Source organism: Passer domesticus, chromosome 2, assembly GCF_036417665.1.
Source record: "Passer domesticus isolate bPasDom1 chromosome 2, bPasDom1.hap1, whole genome shotgun sequence".
Lineage (NCBI taxonomy): Eukaryota > Metazoa > Chordata > Aves > Passeriformes > Passeridae > Passer > Passer domesticus.
The window spans coordinates 83400956-83428481 of record NC_087475.1 but is presented as its reverse complement, the minus strand read 5'-3'; the positions used below and the strand labels follow the sequence as shown (position 1 = coordinate 83428481).

Genomic DNA, 27526 nt, shown 5'->3' with positions numbered 1-27526 from the left:
CTTCCTTCCTTCCTTCCTTCCTTCCTTCCTTCCTTCCTTCCTTCCTTCCTTCCTTCCTTCCTTCCTTCCTTCCTTCCTTCCTTCCTTCCTTCCTTCCTTCCTTCCTTCCTTCCTTCCTCCCCTCCCGCCCCTCCCTTCCGCCCCGCCCGCCCCTTCCTTCTGCCACTTCCTTCCCTCCTGGCAAAGACTGCCCCATATCAACATTTCTCCTGCTGGGTGCCACCCCCAGCCATGTCCCAGCATGTCCATGGTGCTGAGCCAGCTTTACTTCCCTAGCTCTTCCAGCAGAGCCTTGGCCTCAGGCTGGATGGGCAGCCTTCTTCGCCTTGCAAAAAGGCTGCACTTTGGCAGCATGTCCTGGTTTCTTAGAATTGTGGTTTTTGGTGGATTGTATCAGTTGCCAAGAGGAATGGGGAACATTATGTAGAATGTTTATTCCACCTGCTTGTGAGGAAGGTTTTCCTTAGATGTGTTCACAGCAGATCATCCCTAATGGGTTTTTCCCAGTGTTCCTTGTTATACATTCCCAGTGACTAAACAGGACTGCTGAAGAGCATGGCCCAGCTTTCCTCTCATCTCTTGATGATGTGCTTGACAGTACTTAAGTTGATGTGCAGAATTAAGGCAGAAAATAGGGGTTTTTTGTATCTTCTCTTAATGGAAACAATGGGAATTCTAGCTGTAAACAGTTGTCATTATTCAGACTTCTGTTTGCTTTTTCAGGCACCAAAAGCTCTTATTTTATGATTTCAATAAATACAAGAATTTAGACAGAATTTGAAAACTCTGCTGTATTTTTTGTTTTGTGGTAAAAGAATGCCTTTCCTTCACCTTTTAATTTAGTGTATAAAAGCATGTACTATGTCAGTGACAACTTAAAGAAGTAATGGAAAGAAACCTTTTATGTTTTCTCCCCAGGGAAATGATATGTTTTTCCTTTCTTTTCCAATCCAACAAGGTATTTGGTTCCAAGTATTCATTTAACCACAGTATGAACACAAAATAAGGCGGCCTAAAGAAAGAAATGGCAAAATAAACCAGACTATTCTGATAGCTTCTGTTTGAATAACCTACGTAAAAATCATGTTCAGTTTCTAGAAGCCAACCAAACTGCAGCAAGTTCAGAATACAATCAAATTTCTACTAATATGGGCCACTCAAATATTTTAGAGGGAATATAATGCTTCCAATTTTAGAACAGCTCAATCTATGTCAAAAGTAAATCTGATCTTTCATTTCAGTGATGATTCAGTATTAAATGAAGGTCATGCTTTATTTTGAGTCAACAAATGCAAAGGCCCAGTAACTACTGTGAGCTACTGTTGCATCTTTTTCTCCATGTCAGTTTAGTTTTGACCATAGTTTTCAACTCTCATCTTCTATTGCAGCACTCTTCTTTGTTTGTAAGCTGTTGAACTGCTTTTTGCCAGTTCGAAACACAGAAGAGACAGACTTCAGTATAAGCTGCAGGGTCTTCTTATTTCCATTATGTCAAATTCATTTTAGAGTTAGGCATCAGAAATTGTGCAGTCAAGTTCATTCTGGGCCAGGACATCAGGGCTGTGCAGTCAAGCTTCAGAACAGCTACTTTGCTTATTGTATAATACATTCTAAAGGAAGCAAACCCATTTATTATAGAAGGGAAAAAAAAAATCAACCAAAACACCTTTGATATTTATTAAGCTTTCCTGTGCACATCTGCACCTTTTACTGATTTTTAAAATTTTCTTTTACTGATTATTCTTCACATAAATTATGTTAAATTAATTAAAAGCAGTAATTTTAATCAGATTTAACAATTTGCAATGAAATCATGTCAGGGAAAAATGTTAATGCACACAATTATTATGAGACATTAAATTAAGATATTGTTTTGGAGGAAGAGGCAAGACAGAGTATTATTTATTTTATTCTGCCTGAATTCTTTTTCATTTTGGTCTGATGGTAAAAATTTGATTAAAATATATAAACTAATGGTGCCTTTCATAAAGATTTAATGTCGCTATGTGAATATGCTGGTTTTCAACTAGAAGATTTGGGAGATGATTATATTTGCTTATAAATAGGGGGAAATGGTACCCAGAAATCAAGTTAGCATCTACTCTTCTTTTTCTTTACAAAGTCAGACTAGATTATAAGTCATTTCTAAATTTGATACCTGTTATCCTACAGTGAGATTCTCTCACTGTTGGTGAGTAAAATAACATGCAAACAGAACTCTCCCTCCCTATTTAGCAATGGGTATTCGATTTTTTTTTTTTCTGCAGCTGTGTGTCTCCAAGAGGGACATCACTGTTCTGGCAACCTAATGTGGTCAGGTCATTTCCCTGTTTGGCATTCTTAATCTGGTTTCCCTAGCTTGATTATAATCTAGATAAAATTGCAGAAGATAGAATTTATGTGTTATTTTCTCTCTGACATTTCTTTTCCTTGCTCTTTCGATTTCAGCCACTCGGGCCTCTAAGTCTTCCTCAGGTGTCTATTCCCATCTATGTCCTAATGTAAAAGTGAAATTAATTTCAGGAAAATTCATTCATTCACTGCAATATGTTGTGTTTGTACCTCAGGCAATCATTTCTTCTAGACCAAGGGTGCAAAGTAATCAGCTGCCATTTCAGCTGAAATGTTCATTTCAGCTGGCTTGTTTTTCTGTGGAGAAGTGAAAAATATTTGTATAACTGCAGTGAAATTCCTGTCTTATATTCACAGTCTTTATATGCTATTAGGATTGTCCTTATTAGTTCACACAGACATACAACTATTGTTTCTCAGAAGAGAAGGAGAATAAGCATGTGATTTCCTTATTCTTTACTACATTCTCTCCTTTTATCTATAGAGAGATTATTGGGATTTTTTAATAAAGTTTAAATCTGCTGTACTATATTTCCTAAGAAAGGCTTGTGTCCTCTCATAGTCTTTGACCTCAAGCCTGAACAATTTTTTTTTTTTTTCCTTGGGACCTTCTAATGCTGACCAGGTGACATAATCCATATCCATCTCCCCAGCTCAGGAACTCAAGAATTCAGGAGTGTTCCTTTAAGCTTTTCTTCAGATCATCCTGTGCTTCAGTTACAAAAGGGAAAAGCATACAGATAAAAACAAAGCTCTCTCTTAAAGGGAAGGTTACTTGGCTTCAGAGTTGTCTCCTTCAGAGACAGAATCAAGGCTGATGTTTCCTTTATGCCATGATACAGGCACTGTTCTTAAATTTAGGAATTCTGCTCACACTTCACAAATCTCAATTTTGTGCTCAGGTATTGAGTAATTGTAGTGCTGGTGCATCTGTGCTCAATGCAAAGCAGCATCAAGTGTCATAACACCATTACTGAGGAAAGGTAGGGAACAGCACCTCCTTTCCAGCAGCAGTACCCTGGTTTGTGTTCTTTACAGGAAGCTGGTAATCTCAAGATCTGTTGCAAAGTCCTAGTTGACATCATCTTCCTTTTTATGTATTTTCAGTGTTGCAGATTAAAATATGGGAGATTTTTATGGCACTCAAAGTTCTGCTTCTCTCCTTTTGTTCTTTTAGAATGCACTTAATAATTGCTCTCTAGGATCATATATTCCTAGACTTAATTTCGTTGAGTGTTTCCCAGAGGTTTCAGTACACAACTTTAATGAAAGCTTTTGAACCTTTGGCTCATTTTTTTTGAAAGCTTCTACAAGCCATTATAACATCCCAGGGAGATGGGACAACTGAGGACTCCTGGTTTAAATTATGAAGTTTATAATGTTATATTTGCCCCATGCTCATAATTTCTGTGTACAGTCATCAGTTCTACAGCATCATGCAGTCTTCTGGATCAGAAGCTGGGGTATCTCCTGGGCTTTATATAAATGCTATCACAAATTAGTTTTTCTAATAGTAATAATTTAAATGTTGTTTGCATACTAGTAAGGACTAAATTTTGTCATGAAACTAAGGAAGAATTTTTTTATGATGCTAGTGTGAGACAATGGCGCAGATTTCCCAGAGAGGTGGTGGGAGCTCCATCCCTGGAAGCATTCAGGGTCAGGATGGACAGGACTCTGAGCCACATGGTCTAGTTGAAGATGTCCCTGTTCATTGCAGAGGCACTTTAAAGTTTCCTTCCAACCCAAACTGTTCTATGACTCTATGATTCCATGGTAAATAAAAATTGCATTCTCAAAACAGCATAGTCTCTAAAATTTGATCAAAGACATCAAGTTAAGATGGGCCAGTTTCTAAGTGTTATCAAGCCAAATAAATCTATTCATAACAAAATCAATAGCTGTTACTTTAAAATTTCTATGTAAAGAAATTTATTTTTGTAATCCTTAAAAGGCTGTTAAAGTTTAAATTTTAAAAACCTTTCTTTTTAATATGTGCTTAGCCATCTTGTAATAGTACTTGGTAAACATAAACACAAATATTTGCTGTAGCTGAGGATTTGGGTCTAGTGTTTTGGCATATTTGCTTCGTATGGCATGATTCTCTTTCCTCTCCCTGCCCTTTATTTCCTTTCTTTTTCTTTTCCTCTGTAATCAGAATTGGATTTCTGTCCTGCTGAGGTTGTTACATATCAAAAGTTTCCTGTTCTTCACTAAAATATTATAAGGTGGAAACCCATAGAAGTGAAAGACAGAAAGAAGAAAGTGAAAGAAGAAAGACAGATAAATGCATAAGATAAATACATAAATGCAAACACAAATACATAAAAAAAAGAAATCTCACATACTTCAGTACAGCCAGACAGTAATGCTCCCACTGGAAAGCAGGATTCAAGTGACTGGATCAGTTAATAAATCTGTATGTGAATTCTGTCTCTTTCTTAGGATACTGCTGACAAAATATATATCATAAAAAGAAATCTAAAGAGTTCTGAAACTCTTTGAACCCCTGAGTTTTAGGGGTGGATTTCCTACTTTGTTCTATTCTGTTCCTCTTCCATGTCTTGTGCAGCCAAAAATGGTTAAGAAAAAGAAGCCATATGGAAAGCTGCATGGATGTTGAACAGCCAGAGCTGAGGAAGCTGTGTGTGATAGCAACACCATTGCTGTTGTGTGCAAGACACAGGATATTCCCAGGAAATAGTCAGAGGGGTTGCATGAACAGAAAACAGTAGATGGGATTTGTGCTTTAAAAGTTCTGCAGCCAGCAGCTTTTGTTAGACACACTCTATGTATCTTTGGATTTCCTGATGCTACTGACTGGGCCTGCAGAGTTTGACTGAAGGAGCAGCTTCTTTGCTTGCAGCATTCTTCAGTGACCTTCAAGCATCACAGAAAATTCACCTTTTGAATTTAATATATTAAGTGATATTGCTTCATGAGGAGATAACCAGAAAGGTAAACTCAGGAGAGCAGGAAACACCCAAAAGTAGTGATCAGAAAATCCTCATGGATAAGCAGAGTCAAACTAAGAGGTCAGTGGTACTGGTGTGTGTCCTCTTGGCCGGTCATAGAAAGTTTTCTCTCAGCCTTTTTGATTTTGTACTTTGCCTTTGCACCTGGGCATCCATCTGACCTTAGCACCCATCGGATATTTAGGGTAGAACCCCACTTGTGTCTCCCTGTGTAATGTCAAGCTGCTCATGCCTGTTGTTGTCTCGGTTCCCTGCGCAGGTGAACGGCATTGATCTCCGGGGTGCTACCCATGAGCAGGCTGCAGCTGCGCTCAAAGGAGCGGGGCAGACGGTAACCATCATAGCACAATACCAGCCAGAGGGTAAGTGAAACAACCACCTGGAAGGCAGATGGCAAAAGAAAAGTGCTCTGGAGCCACTCATTTAACAGGGTGAGGCTGTTGTAGGTAGCGAGTTTCCCAGCTATCATCAACAGTCATCTGGAATGAAAATCAAAGTGACAGTTCTGTTCCAAGGAAATGGCTGTATTTTTGTCACAGAGCACTCTTTAAGTGTGCATATAATAACACAGTAATCAACAGTTAGTTATTCATTTTACTCTCATTAGTGTTCATTTTATGTCCTTTTCTAATCTCTTCCTGGAAATAGGTAGTGCAAAAGATAGGTTAAGAGAGAACAGAAATGCCAGGAAGATCTGACATTGCTTCAGTCAGATTAGAATTAGACAAGGATAAATGCTTCCTGCAGAATGTGTAGAGCTTCCCGTTATTACTTTTGGATGACAGCGTCCTTGTACCTTCAGGGCAATTAGGACTGGATAACAAGTACTTATTAGAGAAAATGACAGCTTTCTAAATAAACCATCAGAGGAAATTCAGCAGAATGTAAGACATTTAAGGTGGGATGCATCTCATTCAAATTTTGCTGTCTAAATGTTTAGCTTTCTAGAAGTTAAGCTTGTTTCAGTGGGTGGAAGTAGGCACTGATTGATTTGGAGTCCAGAATTAAAGGTCAAGACTCCTTGTTGTCCATGATCAGTGCCCCAAATGACTATCTGAGGTTCTCAGGGAATTTGTGAGAGGAATATTACCTTCTGATTGGAACTCAAGGTGGTTTTTCTCTTCACTAGTTATTACTTTAAAGTCTTTGCCAGATTAATTCAGCAAGTACAAGTGTCTGTGAAGATTTGCTGGCGCCGTGTTATCATTTTTCAGGAAGCAGTTCTAGCTCAATTCACAAGTTGATTCTGCCTGATTGTGCCCAGTCTAGGAGATATGTAAATCTCACAGGTGAAGCAACAGCTCTAATAACATGCTCAGTCAGTCAGGTGTTTTTAGGGAAGGTGAATTAGTACTTCCAGAATTTATCCAATATGACAATTTCGTTAATTTCTTTGGATCCTGATGATCACATTCAAGGAGAAAAACAGCTTCTGTTTTAGGCATATGTACAGTTGTGCTTCAGATCTGGAATCAAGCATCCATTTGTTAGTTTATCTGTGCTTGAGTCACCAAACAGAACAAATTGGGCCATAGTAAGAAATGGGAAGATGAGAGCAAATGAAATTGAAAGTATCTCTCTTCAGTTAAATAAATGGAAGATATTAATATAAAAATGCATGAGTAATAATCAGCATTATTTCAAATAAGCATTGAAAAGCAATTCCCTTACAGATAGAGATCTGCACTGGGCTCTGAATGAAGCCATGTTCCTATTAGTTCCAGCAATCTTGTTTGCTGTCTGGTGATTTTACACTGCAATTATCACCATGGTGTCTGGGTACTTGTAGCATTCATTGGCATGTCACAGTTGTTCCATGTCATTGTTAATACACAAAAAAATACATTGCTTGATGGCTTTTTCCTATTAGGATTGAACTTCTAGTTGACATATTTGTACCCTACATTTTAGCAGCTCAGTCCTGTATCAAATTCAGTTTTGGTGAACATACAATTCAAAAGATGCTGATGAAATCTATCAGGTATTATAGTGGATATTTATTCCATTTTATCTACGTCATTGCTCCATTCACCAAAGCCCCTGTTGAGGGCAGACTAGTCCCAACTGCATCACTTCTTGTCAGTGAAGCAAGAAGTGATTTCTGTTTCAGCCAAATAGCTCAAAACACACCACAGAGAGTGAAGCTTGTGAGAAACAGGACCCAAAAGTTTGTAGTTTTATAGCAAATGAATGAATCTTTAAAGGTAGTGAGGGTACTCTATAGTTGTCCAGCATACGTTATGTTACTGAAATATTTAATTTTAATCTGAGATTCTGGTTAATGCAAGCTGCATAAGTCAGATGTAAAATGAAAAATTTGTTTCCTGAGAATTCCCCAACAGCAAAGAAAGATGAAAAAACTTTTTTAAGAGTTACATAACCTTCACAAAAGGTTATATAAAGATTTATAGGCTACACAGAAAGTCAAACACACTCTATATGAGACTAAATGCTTATTTTATTCTAAAGTTATTGCAGAACTCTTCTTGTCCTTTATTTGAAATTTATACCTGATTTCTTATTTACTGTATCTTATCTCCTTGCATATATTGGAATATAGTCATAAAATAGTCTTAAGACTGTACAGTTGTACTTCCCTCAGGGGCTTCTCACTTTTAAACACTTCCAAATCTAGTAAAGTATGTAAGCTAAGTTGGCTGGTAGCTTCTTCCGTTTTCACACTATAAGTTCTGAGTTGTTACTACAACTTCAGCTTTTTCTAGAGAGATCCAAGAATAGTCACTGCAAATGTTGATCAGTACATTTTTTTAATGTCTTCGATTATTAAGCCATTAGATGTTGTTGCAAAACAAACAAAAAAACCAACATTCAATGAACCCTCTAGCTATTGATATTTCAGGTATTGAGTGATGATGATGTAAGTACCAGTCAATACTGTAAGCAAGCTGATGATTAGCAATTAAAATTGAAAGTAGATAAAGCTTATTTTATATTTTATGCAGTGAAGGAAAGCTTCCAGCATTCTTATCTTGGTAATTTCCCAAAAAATAAATAGTATGCTATGCTGTGGGTAGAAAATAAGGTAAATATTATAGATACAGCTTTCAAAGTTTATATGTCCCTTTCCTTGCTTCAAACAGAATCACATTTGAAGCCTCATATGAACTTCCTTCGCAATTATTTGTAGAGACTTGGCAAAAAAATCTCATAAGAATGGTAACTCCTACAAAAATAAAACCAAACCCTAGTCTTTGCCATCAATTTGAATAGCTTTTCCCATCAATATTGTGGTGCTTTTTTTTATCATTCTGTTTGGGATGCTCAAATGCAGAGATGAGCTCAGACAAAACAGAATAGCATCATGACATTTTTTTGAATGCTGTCAGATCTGTGGTTGGTGATGGTGCTCAGCTGAACCACACTGCTCATCCCTCAAAAGTGGTCTGTGTGAAAGTGCTGCAAAAGAGCACAGATACTATGAATAAAGGGTGAATAGAAGAGACAGTGATTTCATGCAAAGTTGTTGAATGGAAATAAAAGGGATAGTATAAATGGAGAACAAATTCCTCAGTTTTGTTCTTCAGTCCTTTTTTGCCTCATTTGCACTCACTACCTTTATTTCCCTCTTCTCTCTGAGAAACAGAGGAGGCAAAGCATTATGAAAATCCAAACAGAAATCTAAATTCTGTGAGCAAAATTAGGGATAGATTATGAAGAGCAAGAGGAAATCAAATTCAGAAGTTGAAAAAATCAGAGCTCAGCAGTAGAAGTACATATTTAGGAACAGCAGCCATAACTCTGGGCTTTTTTAGTAATTCCTTACTTTTATTAACAAAACTGAAAGTAACCTGTGTACTGTATGTTATGTACACAGGTATTGTGTAAATGGAGGAGAATGAATGTTAAGCATATGATCTCTTAATAATCATTGTGGATGTAGTTTATGTGGAGGTTTGTTGATTTATTCAGTCCACACTAGCTAGTCCTCACAGGCTTCGAAAAATAACCTTTCATATTCTTGTAAAACTCACATCTTCTGCATGTGGCTGATATGAGAGTAAAGATAATTTAGGGTCCAAAAGCCATTTAGAACAAAATTAGAAGATTAGCAATCACTTATATTTAGATTTGTACTCCAAATTTTTAATAATCAGAAGCATTTTGACTTTCCTTTACAGCTTAACAACTCTCAGATCTCTTTTAAAATATTGCACAGATATGAAGTAAATGCAAAATAAACACCTGAGCCTGGAAAATAATTTTAGGATGGATCAGTTTGTCCCTGCTAAACAATTAAGTGGAAGTTAAAATGGAATATATATCACACAGGGAAACACATTTTACACTTCCAGGTTTTATTTCAGGATATATTTTGCTGCTTAGTGGCAAAAGTTGCAAGTACAGCACAGTATGGAAGGAATTAAAGGGAAAAAAAAAAAGAAAACCATCATTTTTTCAGTTAAACTAAAAAATATTTTTAAGGAAAAGGGAACTGTGGTTGAAATAGTGACAATTTGTTCTGGAAGACACAGCTTGGGAGTGGGGACAAACTGAGTTCTAGTCTCCTAGTAAAGCTGCTAAAAATCTTTATTGCACATTTTAGTCTCAAAAGCTCATGTTCCTTTCCCCCACAGCAGTGTGAAAAGGTGAAGTGTAGCCTTAAGATTTTTGAAAAATATTCTGTCAGTGGTCTGCAAGCTGAGCTGTGCTGCATTGCAGTACCTCTGCAGCTATTGCCTCACAACAGTCCCTAGAAAAGTGTTAAACCAGTTGGAAGTTTGGTGTGCTTTCAATCTTTCAAGGGAGCCAATTAACCAACTGCCTTAACAGCTCATTAATTACAGTTTGATTAGAGCAGCTGGCATTGCAGAGGTTAAAAAGTTATTACAGTGAAAGAATTTGTGTTTTTTCTCTTTGTGAGTGAGCTGCTGCTCGGTGCCTGTTGTGAGGCGAGTAGCTGAGCTTTAGACACAGAGTGTGAGAAGGAGAGACACTGAGAGGCAGTGTCTGTCTCTGCAGGCCATAGCTAAAGGAATTTTTGAAGAACTGCACCTATGCAAATCATGGAAGCTCTGATACTAAATTTACTTTTTTATTCTTTTGCTCCTAATTCTAGGAGGCTCCATAGTATATTAGAATAGACCTAACTTTAATAAGCAGCCCCAGATTTTATGAAAAAGTACCCCTTGTCTTACACATTTGTCTGAGCTGCAGATGCTGAGATTCACTTTTTTGAAAATATCAGATGAAAAATCCAGGAGTAACTTGTGAAGGTCTCTGAAGTGGTGGATATTTTTTAGCCCTTACCCCTTTTCTATTCCTTGTTCCTGCCTCAGAGTACTAACTCTTTTGGTACAACAGTCCTGATTCAGACATTTAACCTTTCCAGCTGCTGTGGGAATTAGGATAGATAAAAAATACGAAAGATAAAGAAAATAATTGTACTTATTCATCTCTGCCTAGGTTACTTCTATACTTTGAAATGTGACTAGCCATATTATAGCTCCTTTTCCCCAGCTGTTAAAAAGGAATGTAGCTTAATTACTTGGATAAAGTTGCATTACAGCAGTTGGCTTTCATCTGGAAGCCAGTGTATCGAATTGCCAAAGAATGCAAGATATTAGAGTTACATTTCATGCATGTGCATTAAAGAACAGAACATAATCTTGGAACAGCCAAGCTGGATCTGACCAAAGCACATTTGCTGAGGATCCAGTTTCCAAGAGTGGCCAGCAGCTTAGAGAGAGGAGAAAGACCAGGACAAGCACAGAAGTGATACTTGCCCTGAGTACTGTCCTACTCACGGGGTGGGGGGGGGGGGGTGTGAAAAATCCTCCCGTTGTCCTCAGGCAGAAACCACCATCATTATAAGGATGAATAAAATAGAAAAAAATGTTTATAGGTATGTTTCATAGATTGTCCTGCTGAAATTCAGTGAGTGATTTTTGTTGAGAAGCTTGGTCCATGTTTTTAAGTTAGGAAAATTGAGAAAGAATGAAAAATACAAATAAAAAACCTCAATATTATGATAGCATATTTTTCCCCTTGTATTTGAGCCTTTTTTTTCACTTGACACCATAAGAGGAGCAGCATTGTTCCAGAGCTAGAGAAATTTTTATTTCAAATCCCAGTTCATTGATGATAGTTGATAGTGCACCAGAGTTCTCCTATGCAAGAGACTCTTTCAGATAGCAATATTAAAGGCTGCTTTTTTCCCCCCTCTTTTTTGCAGTGGCATCTCCAACTCTACTGTTTTCTTACTTACCCACAGAGGTTTTTTACTATGTTGAAGAACAGGAAGTTGTTTTCTCTAGCTGATAAATTGCAGGCACATGCCTCCTTTACTTGTCTGTGAAGTGCCCATTGAAAAGAGGTTAGCCAGATGATAGAATAATTTCAATTGGAAGTGACCTATAAAGGCCAGCTAGTTCCAAACCTCCACCCATGATCAGGGGTATCTTCAACTACATCAGTTGCTCAGAGCCCCATCCAATCTGGCCTTGCATGTTTCCAGGGATGGCAGGACAGATGATGCTGTCAAAACTATTTCTCCCTTCTTGTAGTTTTAACATGTTTTGCTTCCACAAAAGTTCCAGAGTTCACTAAGCAAGAAATTGCCTCTTTGTTGCAAAGATTTCTGTGTTAGTGGAGGTGTTTAACAGGGTTGTGTGGCTGCAATACACAACTTCATGTAGCGCACTGAATGGTATTTGTTGTGTTCAAAACTAATCCTTGAGTGCTCCAGGCTATTTCAGCAGTTAATGTACAGGGTTAAATGTTGAGATTGGTATTTTCTGCCTTGCTTATGGTCTAATAAATACAATTTTGTTACCCTTTAGAAAATGCGCAAGTGCCAATATAGTACCCACTTATCTGGCCATGCAAGACTTTTGCCTTAGGTTTAGCTTTAGTGCCTCTATTTGCTGCATATTATTTAGAATATACTGCTTTTATTTTTACATTGTTGAATAAAAGCCTTTAATTTTATCATTTCATTGCAAGTTTCACAATATCTTTACTTCAAGTAAAAAACCCCTAAAGCATATTTAAAATAGAAAGAATGGTTAAAAAAATCTCCCTGATAAACTTGCAAATTATTTTCTCATCTCACAGCATTTCCTTTCTGTTTGCCTGAGCTGTCCTCACCACAGTTTCCACTCTTCTGCAAATTAAGTCTAGTCCCTGAGTGACTCTGTCTGTGTTCATGGGCATTGCCCCAGCACTGACAGATATTTTTGGGGCTCATCAGATGCCACAGCTGAAGCACCAGGGATTACAAATGTTCTTGTAAAGTCAAGCCTTAGTAGACTTCCCAAAAGACACAAAAGGTTACATTCTAATTCCTCTGATAAATTTAAAAATCACTTTCTTAGTAGAGTTACATAGTGAAACCCATACAACATTGAATATTTTATAAAAAGAAGAATTTTCATTTGTTTCTCTTCTTTTTTGTCTTTGTCTGAAATAGTCAGTACTCACTATGCATCTATGCATGAAACAAGTTATGGATATATTTTCTTAATGTTTTTCTGCAGATTCACTTGTGTTTAATGTAGTCATCCTTGTCTGCTAGAGTGTATTTGCTGTTTCCTTACAGACTCCTGAGCTTTCTCAATTCCCATTTTCATGAATGTTTCATTTTAAGTACTTAGTTTTTCATTCACCCATATTTAACTCTTGTTTCTATCAGCTGGCTTTAAATTTCCTTGAATAGTACAGTTTTCATTGAAGAATATACAGTTGTCAGTGTTGTATGGGGAAGTATGATTTCCTTTTAAAAACCATCTTTTCTTCTTTTCATTTTAAATGTGAAAATGTACATTTTTCCTGTAGTCATTTAAGCTTCATTAGTAGTGCAGGTCTTGCTTTTTTTTTTTTGTTGTTCATACACAGCCTTCTGTGCATAGTCATATTTATTTACACATGGTAAAAGCGTATCTGCTAATTCTTTATGGTGGAAACTAATTCATAATTAATTATGAATTAATTTCCTTTGACAATTTATTAATTTAAGTTCAGTATTTTCCACTTTTTGCTGTTTTGTTAATGTAGTCATTAATAAGTCTGGTTGGGAATGCAAATAAAGAGTTGGTTTTCTTTTTGTAACAGGACTAATGTTATCAGCTGTGCATTTAACTGGTAAATATGGGCTACAGATTGTTCCAAATTTTCTTCCCTGTCTTAGAGTTCACTAAAACTCTGGTTTTGCCCTTACTTGACAGCTTTTTCAGAAAACAAGACTTTCTTTCAATGGCAAAGACACCTATGGATATGTCCTGGCATTTTAGAAGGGGTTATGCTGCTGAGTAAGCTGAGGGGTGTCCAAGGATAATTCACTATAGAACCAGAATAAGGCTGATGTTATTTCTGAACCCATTCCAGTGTTTCTTTTCTTAATCTCTTTCTTCTTTCAATTTTTTTGTTGTGATTTTCATCTGGGAAAAAAAATGCATTTCATGCCAAAGATGTTTTGTGTTTACTTTCAATTTTTACTTTTTAGGTGATAAGTCTTGCCAATATTTTTTCTATTTAAATTCTTTCACAGCAACATCCTTTCATATATCATATGACCCTGAGAAGCTCCTATTTATTGTTATCTATTTATTTTGAAATGTGTTCTCTTTTCCTTCTTATTGATGTTTGCACTTTGCAAAGACATGGTTTGTTTCTTTGTTGTTTTTCTTTTTAGTTACTTTCAGTGACAGATGTTTTTTCCTTCTTTTCTTGCAGTTAATATAAGTCTGTCCTATCCTATTGCCACTGCCTCTCCTAGTCTTCCTAGTAACTGAAAAACTTCAGCTTTAGAAGTTGTTATATAACTCATAGCTGGCCCTGGGTGATTGGGCTTTTAAAGATGTTGAAGACTCTTCACAAAAGTATTTTTATATCCAAACATTTTAACACATCTTAGTTTATTAGAATTCAAAAACTCACTAGAACCCTGTTTTTCTTCTGCCTTCAGGTGAATTACTTCATGTAGAGACATGACTGAAAATACAAAGTACTTCATTAACTGGCTGACATTCCACAATGTATTCAGTATTACCAATGCTCATGTGCTTAAAATAACAATATATACCTTCTGTACAATCCTTGCATGTTCAGCTTATGTCCCTAGAAAATATGAATACTAAAATTTAACCTTTCCTTGCAGTAATTTATGTAAAAATACTGAGCAAGTAAAATGTTTCCATTTGAAATTAAAAGTATATTCTCCTGGTGTTTCCTGCAGACCTTCCCTTGAATCTCTTGAAAAGAAAAAAATTAAGTAGTTTTTCTTTTGAATCTATCCTGCAAGTCACGGTGCATTTGTGTCAGCATTTCGTTAGAAACAGACAAATTGAAGAGAGAGTTTCTGGTGTTACTTTTTTTTTTTTTGCTTGCAAAACACCAGCAAGGGAGAAAGTGGTGAGGCACTGGCACAGCATGCCCAGGAACTTTATGGATGCCACATCCCTGGAAGTGTTCAAGGACAGGTTAGATGGGGCTTGGAGCATCCTGGTCTCTTGGAAATGTGTCCCTGCCCATGGCAGGGGGGTTGGAACTGGATGGTCTTTAAGGTCCCTTCCAACCAAAACCATTCTGTGATTCTGTGACTGATTCTGTGATTCACAGGGATGAAGTTTTCCCAAACGATGCAGAGATTATCGCCTGCTTCTGAAGATATCATGCTGAGGAAAGATAGCAAGTCTGATATAAAGTGACAAGCATTATGCTGGCATTGATAAATATCACAGAAGACAACAGCATATCAGGGATTTTCTTGGCCCAGTGCTGTGGCTGCTGTCAGCACAAAATTCTAGTGAGTGATTGGGATAGTCTTTCATTATTTGTATTTTTAAAGTTTACAGTTCTTGACACATACAGGGATTTGCTTTTAATTATAATACAGAACTAGGCAAAAACAAACAAAAAAAGAGTAATGCTTTCTTAAAAAGAGGCCATTGGCTAAGCTGCTTGCCCGAGGTCTCTGAGTCAAGATGTAATTCTCTCTGAGGTTGTTCAGCCCTTGTCAATGAGGTGAGTCTCATCTCACCAGCTGTAGAGGGAATATCAATGACTGACTTGGGCTGGAGGGACAAAGCCAAGGCCAGATGAATAGGCCTCTTCTGGTGTCCCTGCCATGCAGCTACTGGAAAGTGCTATGCAGACATCAAACTGCTTTCCCCAGCTCAACGAGTGAACCACTAATGAAGCCAGAAAAAAACTTTTTGAGGTCTCTGCCTTTGGTTTGTTGCTAGCCAAGAGTTTCTCTCAGGAATAATTCTCGAGGTGAGTTAGTAAAGTTATTATTTTCTTGGAGGGAGAGAAAAATGGGAAAAACTACAGACAACTTAAAGTTGTGATTCCAGTAGAAAAATTAAAAACTTAAGAGTTTCAAAGCAAAATAGAAAATTGCAAGACAATAAATTCTAGATAATTGGTTGGTTAATTTGAATTTATTCCCTATGGGCGAGAATGACAGCAGAGTGTGAGAAATGAAACATAAAATGTGCACTTTTAAATAGAGAGGGACAAAGAGGTAGAGGGAAGTTCTATTCAGATCTGCTCCTATTTGCTGCACTGGCATGCACAGCATTTTTAAGGATTTCACGTAGTGAAATAGTGAATAGTTACCCTTCTCCATGTGCCTTCCTAGCTCTGATCTCTGCCTACTGAGAGTGGTATACATGGGACCTTTAGTGAAAGTAAAAATACTGATTTGAGGTGCATTCAATGTTTAGGTGACCATAATAAGAGCAGAAATTCTGTTGAGTAGACTTCTGTGCACACTGGCACACAGACATAAACACTTATGCAGCCTTTGGAATCTGGGATCCACAGGGCCAGATTTTAAGAGCTACCTTAAAGGATAAAGGGTATCTGCAAGAGATCTCATCACAGCTATCATAATCTGCACATCCTTAGACAGTAGGTGCTTGTGTGGGTAAGTAATAAGGTAAACAGCTTCAGATGATACACTGAGCTGTGCCTGGGATAAAACTATTTTTCCTCAAGTCCACTCAATGCCTCTGAAAATCTTTGCTACCAAGCTGCTTCTACAATTAATTCCCCTTTTTTCCATTATCTTGATCTACGTCACTCTTTCTAACATTACTTGCCTTTTCATGACTGTTAAGATGGCACCTGACAAGAGAAATAAGAATCAGATTTAGACTTCATTGTCAATCTCAATACTTCATTATAAACTCATTGAAAATACTTAATTAACTGCAGAGTCAGTGAAATAATGCCATATTTCATGTCAGCTTCAAAAAAACCCCTCTTTTCAATATTAATTTTGAGTAGGAAAACCTTTGTTTAACAAAAAATGCCCTGAATACATATTATCCTATTATATTTGATTTTTTTATTATACATATTATCTTTGATTTTACCCTCTCTCACCTATATGGGTTACAGTGTAATGGCTGAATTAGAAATTTAAGTGAATGCTGAAATAAATGAAATTTTTTTTAAATTAAGTTTTAACTACAGCTGAGTGTGAAGAAGTGTTTAAAGATACAACTTCATTTATCTACAAAGTTAAATTTTCCATATATTTTAACCTGACAATCCATCTTCTTTTAGAAGTTCTAGTATCTTGAGCAGAAAGTAACTTTGTCCCCTGGTTTCAGGGTGGAAGATGGTTTCAACAATATTATAGTCAATGTTTTCAAAGCCATGCATTCAAGTTACACTCTGAAATAGAAATATCTTGACATGAATTATGTGACTGATCATTTCTCATAAAATTCTGTTAAATTATATTTTTTTAATATAAAAGGGATATAAAAATTAAACAGGGATGTAGAAGTCTGACATAAATCACCTTTCAGTAAAGTTTGTTTTCAGACATCTTTGAAGGACTTTCTTGTGACATTCTAATTCCCTTTGCAGTATTCAAGGGAAACATGTGAGACTAACCCGAGCAATAATTACTTTCAGCACTTATAATAATTATTTTTAACACTTCATGTAATAAGCACATTTGCTTTAAATTGCTCTACAGCTAAGAATTACGCAGAAAATTCAGGTTTTGGAAACTTTGAACAAAATTTCTGAATACTGAGTTTAATTGTTGCTTCAGTGCTGTTAGGTGCCTAAACACACAAAGAAATATGTAACACACATGTTAAAAGCCAGGTTACTTTAGTTTCAGTTGAATGCATTTGCCTCCTAGACAAGAATTTTTCATTTTCTTGGAGAGACTGAGATTAGTGGGGATTTTCCTGGCTTGCAGAGATAGACATTTGGGAATAGGGAGTGAGTATGAAATGGGGACGGGAGAGAGATAGAAAATCCTCATACTTTCGTGTTCTATCATTTCATTTGTGAAGTGAGTGCTAAAAGTTTTTTGTACAGTTGGGTACTTTGGTGGCAATTGTCAGAGGGTTTTTTATGTGTGTGTGTGTGTGTGTGTGTGTGTACTTTTCAGTGTTTCTCTTTTAAACCTCCCATTATGCTACACATGGGTGTAGGTGTGTATTTGTGCAAAATTCTGTGTGGTGATCCTCACCTCCTTAACCATTCAAGCAGCCTCTAATGGAAGTTATCAAAGCAGTGTCTGGAACAGAATGATTTCCTTACATGTCTTGGAGGGTAATACACAGCCAGTCCAGCTTGTGTCCCAAAAGTAATGTACCTGCATTATTTTTCTTCTCTGCATTTATATTCCCTGCATCTCTGAAAAATAATCTGAAATTTGCAGCTATCTTAGAAATTAATTCTCTTTATAAAGGAAGACTACTCAGTATAAGGTAAGTATCTTCTTTACGATGGGTTGCTTGTTGCTTTTTAAACTGGAAAAGGTTTAGATTAGATGATAGGGGAAAAAATCTATACTCATTGGGTGGTGAGGCACTGGCACAGGTTGCCCAGAGAAGCTGTAGGTGCTTCATTCCTGGAAGTGTTCAAGGCCAGGTCGGATGGGGCTTTGAGCAGCATGTTCTAATGAAAGGTGTCCCTGCCCGTGGCAGGAGGGTTGGAACCAGAAGATCTTTAAGGTCCCATCCAACCCAAGACATTCTGTGATTCTCATCATTCCCAGTACTGCGTACCAGGAAATAGTTCATGTTATCATTCTTGATTGGATTCAAAAATTTAAAAGCAAGGTGTACTGAACAGGCCTGCAGGGACAGCAGAGGTTCTGACAGGCAGTGGGTGTTAACTCTGTCCTTGAATTTGCATAGTTCTCTTCTTATTATTTAGTTAAACAGCTCAGCCACCTTCAAGGATCAGACAGTAATTATGTTTTGAAAGTAAAGAGAGACCAATGTAAGTGATAAGTCTTAGTTATTGGACAGAAACTGTAAGTTTCAATGTTAGGAGTCAATCTGCATTGGAATAAAGAATTCTTAAATTAATGTCATTACTCAAAAACTTTATACATTTAGGATTGTCATAAAATAACGCAAGAAGAGGAGAAATATCTGCAGCATGATGGAAATAACTGCTGCAAAGGAAAACGCTGACTATCTTGAGTACAGTAACTGCCATATTCTGTCTTGTCTGTGTGTTTCCCATAAATATTTTATTTCAGATAAAATTGCATCCATTATATCTGGTAAGTGACCATGTAAGATGAGTTTAATCTACTGGGAATGAAGCATCGTTAGTTCTAGAATAAAGGAACTCCGTCCAGCATGTGAGATGGGGCAGGCCTGGCTGGATCTGGGCCTTCACCTCCAAGATATTTTCAAGGAAAATATCAAAGGTTGCTTCAAAACCATAGGAATTCAGAAAAAGTCCAAATTATTTCAATTTGACAGTGCTTTTGTGTTATGTTTTACAAAGTTGGGATATCTCATGTTGACACGTCCTTCTTGAATTGGGGTCACTTTTCTTAGCATATCATGTAAACAGAAGCCCATAAGATGCTTCATTTCTTGGTCTTTAGAGTGGAGTAGAAGTGTAGGAGCACAGCAGAACTATTTTCCTAATGCCATTACTGTCAGTTGACTGTCAGAAATATAATCATTTTAGGAGAAGTTAGGGAGAGAAATCAATTCTGGTAAACATGCCCTTCTGAAAAAGGGATGCAGATGACCCCCATCAGGAAACAAGTTCAGCTTATGCTTTGTAAGTTGCAAAGCATTTCTAGATATGCTTCTGTCTTGAGATTTTTCTGTGATGTTTTAAAATAAGTCTATAGGTGCCATAGAGAAGCACAGGAAAATCTGAGGGTTCTGAGAAAGTAAACAAATATAAATCAACATAGAGATAAATATTTTATATTTACTCCCTTCCACCCAGATTAAGGTGACTTAAAGCCAATGTGCCTGCTAGTGTGTCTACTGATAGTATATATTATAGTACATTTTAAAATTTTATAGGTATACTGTAGATGGTACAAAATATATATAAATGTAAAAATAAAATTATGTTTGATATTCTCTCTTTGGAAAGGCCAATACACTCAGTAGAAAAGGCTTGGCATGGGCAGGATTTAGGCTGTCCAAGTCTGGGTCCAAACATAGTAACCAAATGGTTGATATTTCTCTCTTGTGTGAATAAATGTCCAGATGTGATACTGTGCTATCTGTTGAGTCTTATGGTAAGAGACTGGAAGAAAACATCTACAGAAAAGTCAGTATTTATCACTGGTGTTATTGCTCTGCCTCTTATAATAGAGTTTTAACTTCTGTGGAGAAATTGGAGGGCATTGCATTGTCATATGGGTAGATCCCTATTCTTGTATTTAGGAGAGATTTTAGCTTTGAAATCTCTCAGTGTATTTATTGCCAAGGATGGCTGAACAAGAGCACCACATTGTTCTCAGCTTCTTTTACCACTTGCAAGGGATGTTGTATGTTGTCTCCTTTAGCCCGTCTAGATCTGGAAAACAACAAGGTGAGAGCTGTTGTTACTGAGACCTGAACAGCATCCATTGAGTCACAAGTGGTTCAGTTCACAAAGTTGTCATAGTAATTTTTTTTTAAGAAAACATTACTACTAATGGAATTGAAAACAATGACTGCTGATTGCTGTTTGCACTTGTACTGCATTCTCTCCTAAGTCTCTTTACATTGTTTCTAAGTTTAAAAACTGAGTCATATTTAAATTTCCCACATCAGGATAGTAAATAAAATGGCAATTACTGAGCAATCTTATTTCTAACACATTTAAGTGATTTATGGCTGCAGTAGACAATGTATTAAAATCCTGCATGTGAAATTAAAAATATAATGGCTGGAAAACTACATACAAGCTCAAAGGAAGGTATGACATACCTTCCAAATAATCCAGAGAATTAATGGATACCAGCAAGAAAGTTGTAGGTAGTGTTAAAAAATAAAAATATAGCTAAATATATTCAAAAAGAAAATAGTATTTAGGTTGTTTAATAGTTTCATATTCAAGCTCTGTATAGGAAAGAATGCAGTGTTCAATTTTCTATTCCTCTTTCCAGAGAAAATGGGAGCATAACCAGTTTTAAAGTTGGCCGCAGTGAAACACTAATACAAAGAACAAATTTTCCACTGGGCTGTGGAAACAAAGGGATATAAAGCATGGAGCAGGCAGTGTGCTGGGACTGCAGAGAGCAAGAAAGCGCTGCAGAGGGCAAAGGCTGCAAAACCCCTTTCCCTGTTTTGTTTGTTCCAGAGCCTTGGAAAGCCATGCAGGCAGCTGCCTCCAACTTCGCAGAAGGGATCAGTGTCCCTCAGCTGTTGGTTGGAGGGATAAGCCTGGCTCTCTGGGGCTCTCCCTTCCTTCTTCCTCCCAGCTCTGCCCCTTCTCTCCTTCCCCCTCCTTTTCATTGCAGAAATGGCCTGGGCTTTTATCATTGGGCAGAAAAGATCAATTTTTCCTGTACTTCAGAGGAATCTGGAACTTTGTGTGTAAGACATGAGTCTCCACTCTTCCAATGTGATTATCATAAAGGAGAGTTCTGTGAGAGGTTTTTTTCCAAGCCCAAGGAGGTGCTTTCACATCTTTTCCTTGTTTCCCCACAGATTTTCACTCTCAGTTCATGGTCTGTTGTGACAATGACAGCAGAAGAGGGCCTCTTGACCTCGCGATTAAAGCATAAGATTGACAACCAGGCATCGTGGGTTCTGCTTAACTCTACCACTTGCATTTGCATTGCTTATCAAGTTTTTGGGTTGGGCTTTTTTTTATCTTTTTCCTTTAGGTTATTCTATTGTTATGGTATCGCAGATCACTTTGGTCCTTTATGTGGCATTGTTTGTAAAACAAGGTGTGATGTAGCAAGGAGTAATGGAGCATGATTATAAGATCATTGTGAAATTTGATGAGAAGCCTGTTCAGTACTTCCCATTCACCAAAGAATCCCTGCTGAGCTCACTGGATCTGGAAGCCAAGGGGTCTTTTAGTGAGTAATGTACAAAAACAGGCTTTTTGACTTAATCCTTGTGGCTTAATCCTAAAATACATTTTGTGACTTCAGTGGAAGCTGTGCATGTCCAATGATTGTTGTATCAGTCCATTTTCATTTGTAAAGTACTCAGAGATCTGCTGGGCAGCCAGGCTTTTATTTGATCTTTAGTATGCACTACATGATTGAGCTGATTTTTAGCTTGTCTTTGAGCATAAATAATGGTTGTGAGCACCATGGTTCGCAATGTATTTTGGTGACAAGAGTCCTGCATTAATTCAGTACAAGAATAATTCATGCTTTTAAGTGGTTTCCTTATGTTCATGCATTCAGTTAATTGTGTGCAAATTTTAAAAATCCCTCTATAACTTCAGACGATACAGGACCCTTAAATCATTTTATTTCATGTGATCTGGGGTCCTAGGTCCATTAGCTTACATGATAGTATAGTCTGTATTTTTTCCAAGCAGAAAATTAACAAAGTCTGGAAACTCAATTAATTGTTCCATACAGAGAGGAATTTTAATGACAAAAGCTGAGATTTCATTTCATGTCTATATCAAGACAGCAATGTATTATTAAAAGTGGCATAACTTAGTCTATAAACAGTTTTTTAAGAATAAGTAAACATAATTATAAAACCGTTTTCTTAATAGATCTCTTCAATTATTTAATACTTGAAGCCAGATTTTTGAGTGCCTTCTTCAACAGAGGTTGCCATATGATATTTGCATTCAAAGAACTACACAAGGAATGTTTCTCTAGAAAACTGAGTATTTTCAATAGGTCTGATGGCAAAGGCATGCTGCCTCTCATAGTGGCCATCATATTTCACTGTTCTGAGGCAGCTGTTTTCACATTTCCAATTTTTAATCTCCCTTGTTTTCACTATAACCAGATCTGTAAACTTCTGGGGTTTGTAAATCTTTCTTGGGGCTAAATAATATATCCCTGTAATGTATTTTACCTTAAATTATTGATATGTATGTTCAATTGTAACTTTATCTTAATGCAGTTTTTTGTCTGGGAATTATTATACAATGCTATTTAAGAAGTTCTCAATTGCTTTTGTGTAAGAAATTTAGATATTAAATAGTAAGATAAATTTCTAGAGTATTCATTGTATTCTTACTGACTGGGGAGATTTACTTCTTCATGTCTGTGATAAAGGCTGCTGGGACTTGTGAAGTTCTCGTTTATGGAACAGTATTTTATTAAATTTAGGGTTAATTTTTTGTACAGTCCCTGTACAGTTACAGCTGGCAGTAAGGCATTGTAAAAACACAACAGTTCTGGGTGTCTCTGATAACTGATAAAAAGCACTAAATAGGCAAAGACAACCAAATATCCCAAGGGAGCAGTCAGGCGATATTGTCCAACTATGTCAGGTTCCCCTGCATGTAGTACAGGTAAAGTCAAGGACCTGAAGAACAGTGAAAACAGTCTCTGGATATTCCGAACTGATTTTCTAAGCATTAGGGAATCCCTGAAAGAAAGTATGAGGTCAGTATCAGATATCCAGTGTCACGGGCCTGATAGGGGTAGGGAGATCCTCCAGAGAGTGCATGAAGTGTCCAGGGGACTGTCCAAAGCCCTGTTTGTGGTTAGTGCTGGGGCAGAGGGCTGGTGCAGTGGGGAGCTCAGGCTGGCCACCAGCACACTGCTGCTGCTCTTGTTCCATTGTCCAGGGGCACGTGGCTGCTTCTGTCGAGGGCATGGGGCAGCAGAGGATTTTACACCCACAGGAATGTCACAAGGTCACAAATGTGACAAAATGCTACATGGGGAAAGAGTCTACAGAAGATACCACCAAGTAAACTCCTCCAAGTCTTTTACAGAGCCCATGGCATGCAAGAAGGGTTACGTGACCAAGTGGGAGACGTGCGGATGCATGCACACACGCGTAATTCTTTCTTAGTTCTGATACCTTCTGTCTCTCTGCTTTCACTGGCCTTTTCCTATAGACAATTTGATCTGATTTCTTCTTACTCTATAAAAACATTGGATCTTTCAAATCAAAGATTTTTATTGCAGCGTATAAACACCTTACTGTCATGGCTCAGTGTCGTGGTTTGACATAGCTTGGTTTTTAGTTTTGATTTTTTTGTAATAACAGTGAAAAGATTAAATTTTCAACAAGTCAACAAATGTAAACATGCGCTAAATTACCCTGATACCATCCCATTCCAATGTCATTGCTGGCATTAAGTCCAGGCTTGCACCTCATCATTGTACAGAGCTGATATACAGATTTACATGTTTGGAGATATGCCATGAGACTACGAGGATATCTTGATGATGCTCTTGTTATCAGTGTCTTGTCATGTGTTTGATTACAGGAAAGTTCTTTAAAAGACTAATATAAAATTGCAATAAGTAAATAGACAACGTTAATATATGCAATTATTGTTTAGGCTTTTAGTAAGTAAAATTAAATCTATGTTTTCCTCTTAGATAATCTAAAATTATTTATAGTATATTAAATGCCTTAATTCTCTCTAGACTGTGAATCTTTAATGCACAATAATCAATATAAAGTTCAAAACTGCTCGTTTTACTTCAGCCTACAGCATTAGCAATCAATAGGAGCAGTATAAGAAAATACAAAGCTAGTAGTTCCCATATCTCAAATTATTTATACAAAAGCTGTGTAGAAAATTGCTTTATCTATTATTTGTAATATATTTTGATTAATAAATGCAGCTTCTAATAATAGGATGGTGATGAAAAGCAAATGAAAAAATATGATGTGTTCATGAATACGAGAAAAAGAAAAATACAAGGAACAGATAAAAAATATTTCATGTAGGTTTTGTTTGAAAATAATGGAGCCAATTATTTTTTTCTGAATCTTTCCATTTCACCAGCAGGCTTATCTTCCTAGAGGATATTCTTTGTTATAGTATTCCCAAGCACAAAGGCTTTTATCTTAAACGTGTTTCAGATTATAGCCTTTTGTAAACTTCCCTTCAAATTTTAGTCTGACTAGTCAAGATATTTACCTGCGATAAAACTCAGATAGAAAGAAATTTTTGGTGACTTGAGAGAAACTGATTTTGATCCTTAGCAAAAGGAAAACCTTTTCTACAGGTTGGTTTGACATCAGCATTAATTGAGACAAAACAGAGACAAAGCAGGAAAATATGTATGTCATTTTGTCAGTTATATATTTAACATTAAATTAATATCTTTTGAACTGTTTTTGCAGATCCACAAGAGAGTGCTTTTGGGTCTAATTTGTCTGTCTCCTAGGGAAGGCTTTATAAATTGAGTGGTTTTTGTTAGCTGCAGATCTGTGCTTCACTATGTCAACAGCTGCTTCTGTACCAGTACCAAAACCACTTTTCTTAAGCCAGTCTTTCACCCACTGATGGCCAGAGGGATTTCCTGGAGAGGAGCAGCCATTATTTATAGTTAAGGGCTCAGGCTACAAGCCCATGTGCCAACAGGCTCTCAGCTCTTTGCAAGGTCAAGTTCTCCATGACCGGGGGCAGGAGCTGCAGTGCTTGGTTGCCATCACACCACACAATAGGTTTTTTTTTTTGGACAAAAGGCCTTCGGAAACAAATGTTTGCCTTAGTTTAGATATCAGCTCAAAACACTTTGCTTCGCTATTTGGTATTGTAAACATAGTGAAACCATTTTACCCTTATGAACATCCATAAGTTGGTGTAAAATCCAGAAAATATTCCCTGGACCAGTATCTAGGGTATACATAAGTGTAGAACCTTCTCCTATAGACATGGACTTGCCCCTTAATCATCTTAGTGACAGAAGTTGGACTCTTCAGTTCAGTTTGTCTGACTCTGGCTATAATCTTTTCCTAATAACAAAATAATAACTTGTTATAATTAAATTTATATATTTATAATTACCAAATTATTCCAATTCTAAACTAATTGGTTTTTCAGTCAATATTTACCTTAAGGGGAAAAAACAAGCAAACAAAAATCCACAAGAGAAAAAAAAATCAAGCTTGGACACAAACCAGCCTTCTACGGTTTATATTTATCTCACATTCATTTCTTTTTGTCTCTGTATTCTGTATGTTCCTCCTTGGCACAAATTTTTGTTTTCTGAGTTTCTGTTCAATCACTGACCTATTGTTCTTTTAAAACAGTTGCTTCATTGAGTGCATTGCATTTAAGAAGAAAGCACAAAATCATGACCTAAAAAATAACTTGATTCTAAAGAACACTTTGATCTTTTTCAAACCATGGTGCTTTACAAAATTCGATTAACTTCCTGGTGTGATTCCTTTTAGCTGAAAGTAAGCAAAAAGTACAAAGTAATAATTTTATTTATTGACCAAAAGCTGAGTAATTCACTGGCTGTTTCTCCTACTTGTACCAGCACTTGTTAATGTTTGGGTTATGAGCACTACAGTGGATGCTTACTTGATTTTAAGTAAATATTTTGTGCAGCTTTGGTTCCATAATTGTATTAAACAATTTACATGGCAGAGCATACTTGAATTGATGTTCTATATATAAACTCTATCAGTATTAGCTTGGTGATTACTTTAAAAAGGAATGTATTGCTGCTTATCAAGATGAGATCAATATCATATCACATATTGTAAGAATTTTGCATCTAGATGCCATGTGGCTGATCTTGTCTTTATTTTCTTCTTCCCTCTTCAGTTTTCATTTCCATCTCTTTTGGATTGTGTCCTGCTTTTTTACTGATATGTAAAAGGATGGATTCTCAGGATCGTGCTTATTGTATAGAGTTAAGCCTATCTGCTTTATTTAAATCTAGAGGAATAATTCATCTGAGTTCTTTAATGGGCCTTTTATAAATACTATGGCTTTTGTCTGCTCATCCTTGAGGTAAAGCTGCTTTTAATCCAGTATATTTGAATTAGGCTTGATTTGTCTCTGTTTAATTGAGAGAAGAATCAAAGGAAATGGCAAAAATGCCAAGAATTTGACAGCATGAACTGCAGTGGCTTTTAGAAATCTTGCCTTAGGTATAACTGCACCCGGGATATTCAAATCTTTGGTTCAACAGTAAATTCGTTTTCTTGTTGTGTTACCTAAACTGCTGCAACGTGTTTATCTTAGTTCAGGCTCTATTTTACACTTTCTATCATTGCATCTAAAATGTTCTATTTTATTCTTCTTGTGTTGGAACTCAATTGTTTAAACACATCAGTGAACACCTGACCAAAATGTTTATGCAACATTCTTTCTCCATGCATAATTTTATTTCTTGATTTCAAGTCAAGACCTCTCTTCAATCCTATGGTCTAATCAAGAACTGTTTTCTCTCTAGCAATCCTCTGCCTATGTAAATAAGTAGTTTTGTTGTATGCTCTCAGATATGCTCCTTGATGTATTGCTTCTTTTTATTGTCTCTATTCTTACGTCTAACTCATTCAACTCCTTCATTACTCTTGTTTTATTTGTTTTCCCCATAGTCTTCTAACAGGGTTATGTTTTGCCTTTTTTATTATTACTTCTAATGAGACAGTAGAAACTGATTGATAACCTTGCCATGGATTAGGTTTTATTAGAAGATGTCAATTGTGCAAAATTGCTTTTTGTCAACTCTATGACAACTGAAAATTAAGAAAATTGCTTTTACATGTGGGAGTCAAGAGTTTTAGAGCTCCCAATTCCCTTATTTTCATACTATCTTTCTCTACTCAGAGTAGTCAGTTCCTGCAGACCATTCAATTCAAGTGCCTTCAGCAGGTTCAAGATCAAACCTGACACTGGAAAAGCATTTCTTTTTCTTCAGTAGTATCATTTTATCTTCAATTTGAGATAATTTTGCCTCCAAATTTCAAATCTTGTCTGAAGATGTGTGTTTCTGGCTCTGCAAACCTCACCATCCAGGCACTGCATCCAGTTGTAACATGGATGGATCAGAGCTCGGTGGCTCAATTTCCCTCCAGTGCACTGAGTGTGCTTTG

General features: G+C 36.7%; 1 protein-coding gene across 24 annotated transcripts in view; it reads left to right on the top strand.

Moving 5' to 3' along the window:
- Positions 1-27526, top strand: part of DLG2 (discs large MAGUK scaffold protein 2) — a 979322-nt gene that overhangs the window by 776020 nt on the left and 175776 nt on the right. For all 24 annotated transcript variants that reach the window (XM_064409604.1, XM_064409605.1, XM_064409606.1 and 21 more), the window contains one exon: positions 5587-5689. In XM_064409604.1, coding sequence (XP_064265674.1) covers positions 5587-5689 — 103 coding nt within the window. The remainder of the gene's footprint in view (positions 1-5586; positions 5690-27526) is intronic.